The 5000-nt window shown below is 35.9% G+C and overlaps 2 protein-coding genes across 3 annotated transcripts in view; one reads left to right on the top strand and one right to left on the bottom strand.

Moving 5' to 3' along the window:
- Nucleotides 1-5000, top strand: part of LOC144977656 (alpha-protein kinase 1-like) — a 124201-nt gene that overhangs the window by 52373 nt on the left and 66828 nt on the right. The gene's annotated exons all lie outside the window — the stretch shown is intronic.
- Nucleotides 1-5000, bottom strand: part of LOC144976295 (b(0,+)-type amino acid transporter 1-like) — a 13787-nt gene that overhangs the window by 996 nt on the left and 7791 nt on the right. Inside the window, exons 7-11 of the mRNA XM_078920489.1 lie at nt 4677-4800; nt 3425-3528; nt 2826-2922; nt 1532-1681; nt 644-812 (exon numbers count right to left, since the gene is read on the bottom strand). Coding sequence (XP_078776615.1) covers nt 644-812; nt 1532-1681; nt 2826-2922; nt 3425-3528; nt 4677-4800 — 644 coding nt within the window. The remainder of the gene's footprint in view (nt 1-643; nt 813-1531; nt 1682-2825; nt 2923-3424; nt 3529-4676; nt 4801-5000) is intronic.

The raw sequence follows: 5000 nt of genomic DNA, 5'->3' as shown, positions 1-5000 counted from the left end.
TCCTCCAAATAATTGTAATGATAATAATAAGAATGATAATAACAATATTGATGATGATCATAAAAATAACGACAATAATGACAATGATGATTATGATGAAAATAAAAGTAATAATAATAATAATAATAATAATAATAATGATGATAAAAAAATAATAATAATAATAATAATAATAATAATAATAATAATAATAATAATAATAATAATAATAATAATAATAATAATAATAATAATAATAATAATCATAATAATAATAATCAAAATCATAATAATAATAATAATAATAATAATAATAATAATAATAATAATAATATCATCATCATCATCATCATCATCATCATCATCATCATCATTTATTATTATTATTATTATTATTATTATTATTATTATTATTATTATTATTATTATTATTATTATTATTATTATTGTTCTAATTATTATCATATTTATTATTCCATCACCATCACCATAATCAACAAGACCGCCACCATATCATTCATAACACAACATTATCACCAATCACAATATCGTTTCTATGGTGTGTTCCATCGACGTTGTATAAGAAAGTACCATCCATTGAACCTTTTGACATAACGATTTATATGCGCTATATATATGCCTTTTTGTTTTATATGAGACTTACCAAAATATGGAACCTTAAGTTGAAAATAGACAAGAGGTAGATAGAGGATTGTTCCACTCAAGGCAAAAAGCACGGCGTACAGATATCCCATGTCCGGTTGGTTGACGATAGGGGCGACAACCAAGTAAATTGATATCAAGCACATGATGACTGGTATGATTATCGGCACCTGGAAAGGGAGGTAACAATGGAATAGAGATAATGAATGATATTGTATTGTGAACGTGCGGTTGTGGGGTCTAGTGGTATGGCACTCGCTTTTGATTTGGAAGGTACAGGGTTTGAGCCACGCTCTGAGCGGCCGATTGTTGAGTTCTTGGAAAAAAACGGTCTTTATTCATATTTTGTCAGCGTACTCGGGTATAAAATGAGTAACTGGCCGATAACAGCGTTGTCTCTGTCGAACAAAAAGATGAAATAGCGCTTAACAGACGTCAAGTTGCGCCTATATATTAGCTAGGATTGGTCTGCTGAGTCACACCCGTCGTTGCTCTCAACAAGACTGATGAGACTAAAGTCATACAGGGCGCAAACCATCGTCTCTCGAGACGGAAGGATGCCTACTAATATTATTATTATTATTATTATTATTATTATTATTATTATTATTATTATTATTATTATTATTATTATTATTATTATTATTATTATTATTATTATTATTATTATATTATTATTATTATTATCATATTATTATTATTATTATTATTATTATTATTATTATTATTATTATTATTATTATTATTATTATTATTTATTATTATTATTACTTTTTTTATTATTATTATTATTATTGTTATTATTATTACTATCATTATTATCATTATTATTATTATTATTATTATTATTATTATCATTATTATTATTATTATTATCATTACATCCCACCTTATAGGGTCTTGGTTCGTCTTTGTATCTCAGCCTGAAGATGATGATACTGCCAAATGTCAAACCGTAAAACAACCAGGCAGTGAAGCTGAAGAAATCCACGAGGCTGGAGATGTCCCCAAGGAGAACGAAGGTGATACTGACGACCATCTGGGAACAGAGAAGAAGAAGAAGAAGAAGAAGAAGAAGAAGAAGAAGAAGAAGAAGAAGAAGAAGAAGAAGAAGAAGAAGAAGAAGAAGAAGAAGAAGAAGAAGAAGAAGAAGAAGAAGGTGAAGACGAAGAAGAAGAAAAGAAGAGAAGAAGAAGAAGAAGAAGAGAAGAAGAAGAAGAAGAAGAAGAAGAAGAAGAAGAAAGAAGAAGAAGAAGAAGAAGAAAGAAGAAGAAGAAAGGAGAAGAAGAAGAAGAAGAAGAAGAAGAAGAAGAAGAAGAAGAAGAAGAAGAAGAAGAAGAAGAAGAAGAAGAAGAAGAAGAAGAAGAAGAAGAAGAGAAGAGAAGAAGAAGAAGAAGAAGAAGAAGAAGAAGAAGAGAAGAGAAGAAGGAAGAAAGAAGAAGAAGAAGAAGAAGAAGAAGAAAGAAAAGAAGAAGAAGAAGAAGAAGAAGAAGAAGAAATATTATGCTAGTCAGCGTTTCAAAACAATAGAGAATGAGATTAGCGGAAGAGTAGATATCCCCGGATTGGACGTCACCTTACAGAGAGAACGTCAAAATGCTTTTGCGCATGCGTCTCTCTCGTCCTCGTTTCGGTGAAGTGTCTTATGCCTTTTTCACCGGAAGCGAGGACGAGAAACGCATGCGCACAACCAACATGACGTTCTCTCTCTAATAACTTTTCCGCCGGTGACGTCCAATCAAGGGACGCTACTCTTCCGCTAATCTCATTCTCTATTGGACAGGTTGCCGTGGCACTCTCCAACGGGCTCCGACGGTCCAGACGGGTGCCAAGAGGAATTCAAGCATACTATTGTATTTCTGACTCACCGTCTCTAAACGGTATTATGTCGGGATGACTTGGGTGCAAAAAATTGAATTTATTGACAAAAACATGAAACTTGGGGTTTGTTTCGATTTGTTATGTTACAGAATGAAGATACTTTCTCACAATGCAAAAGCTCAAAAATTGGTATTTACTATCAATTTAATTCTAAAGTCACTTTTCGGGGTCCAATTCATTCCGACATAATACCGTTTCGAGACGAAGGGTCACATTTTTAAAATGATGCGGTGATTAATTTACATAATTGCATGACGGTATAAATTAAAATACAATGGAATATGATAAGCGTGAAACATTACCGTAAAGAGCATGGACGTGAGGGGCGTGTTCTGTTTGACATTGACAAACGAAAGGACTTCCGGTAAGTTTTCATCTCTTGCAGCAGCGAATATCATCCTGAAACCATAAGGAAAAACTGTAGATATGTGACCCATCGGCTCAAAACGGTATTAATTATGTCATTACTCACATTCTATCACTGTACTCGGGTGTAAATGAGTACCAGCGTTGTCTCTCTTGGAAAGATTTGAAATATCACCCAGTGGCCGTAATGCCTCGTCCTACATGTCAAGTCAAGGGGCAGCGTGGCTCAGCGGGACGGTCTTTGCTTCGTACCCGAAAGGTACCGAGTTCGATCACCCTCAGCTGCAATGTGTGGCCTTGAATAAGTCATCTCGCCCTTGCTCAACTTGCGGCGCTGCACTGCGGCTGACGTCAGGATTATTTCACAGTCTTCCATTAGAATAGATCTTAGAGACAAATCTCCCCTATGGTGAATAAATGGAATTTTAAAATGTTTCTATTGGCTAAGCACCCCTTGTAAAGCGTTTTGAGCACGTTTACTGGACATTGCGCTATATAAAAGCTCATGTTTTGGGTTTAAAACAAAAGTTTTTACCTTCCTCCTGAGAAAGCAGTCCCGTTGACCGATCCAAAGGTAGAAATCATGACAGACACTGGAATGATGACGGATGCAGATTGGATGACACGGTCACCCCATAGCTGTGGATGAGACAGACGAGAAATGTCTCCATGTGGTCTAGTGGTGTGACACTCGCTTTCGGATCGGAAGGTCCTACCTGGGTTCGAGCCTCGCTCGCTCGGCGCGTAGTTAGTTGAGTCCTTGGAAAAGGCCCTTTACTCACATTCTTTCACCGTACTCAGGTGTAAAATGAGTACATGGCCGTTGTCATTTTTGTCCGAAAAAATTGTAATATCATCTAACTGGCGTCATGTCTCGTTCTACATGTTCAATGTTGCTGTTGGCCAGGAACCCCATGTAAAGCGCTTTGAGCACGTATAGTGAATATTGCGCTATATAAAAGCTCATTTTTAGAAATGCATATGTTAAGATATCTATATAAAAAACAACAAACAAACACAGACATATAAAAAAAACACAAATTAAAAAAAAATAACTTGATCCTTTATATAGGTCAAAATCCACTAAACGATGTCCGAGGACTCAATTATGCGCCGAACGAGGCTCGAACTTAGGACCTTATGATCCGAAAGCGAGTGTCAAACCACAATACCACAAAGCCGCACTAGATTACAGATGAAAGTCGTAATAAATGTGTTTCCGTCTTTGTAATATACGGTTCTTTCATCTCTTTGTATTTATTAAACGAGTTATTTTTATCGTGCAGCTTACGAGTGTTATTGCACACTTTTATTTTGTACTCCTCACATCAGCAGCAGCAGCATTTTTAAAAAAATGCTTTAGAGTTGGACATCAGAAAACCGAAATTTTCCAAACCATCCTATACACTATCAACACACCATCAACACACCACCAACACACCATCAAAACACCATCAACACACTACCAACATATCACCAACACACCATCAACACACCACCAACAAGTCACCAACACACCACCAACACACCACCAACATATCACCAACACACCATCTACACACCACCAACACACCAACAACATATCACCAACACACCACCAACATATCACCAACACACCATCAACACGCACCAACACACCACCAACATACCATCAAAACCATCAACACACCACCAACACCCACCAACACATCATCAACACACCACCAACATGTCACCAACACACCACCAACACACCACCAACACACCGCCAACGCACCACCAACACACCATCAGCAAACTGTACTTACCACAGCAACAGCATTAGCATCCAACAATTCCTGCTTGGACATGACGGTGAGATAACAGATGTTTGTCAAGACATAAATGATGATAACCATCACAAGACTGACCATGTTGGCAAGGGGAAGATTTCTACAAATAAACAAGTTTGAATGATAACAACACAAACCCATACGAATTTTTTTTTTCAATGGACCATCCATCTGGAGAATAGCCCAAGAAAAATGACGCGATAAAAAGACGTGCAAAATAAAATTCGATAGAGTTAAACGTCATTTGAAGCCATTCTTATCAGTTTTAACACAAATTTAATAAGTTGAGCATAGAATTGA

Source organism: Berghia stephanieae, chromosome 7 (genome assembly GCF_034508935.2).
Source record: "Berghia stephanieae isolate SIO BIC M18660-M18661 chromosome 7, UCSD_Bste_1.3, whole genome shotgun sequence".
In the NCBI taxonomy this organism is placed as follows: domain Eukaryota; kingdom Metazoa; phylum Mollusca; class Gastropoda; order Nudibranchia; family Aeolidiidae; genus Berghia; species Berghia stephanieae.
This window is presented reverse-complemented; position numbering and strand designations above follow the sequence as displayed.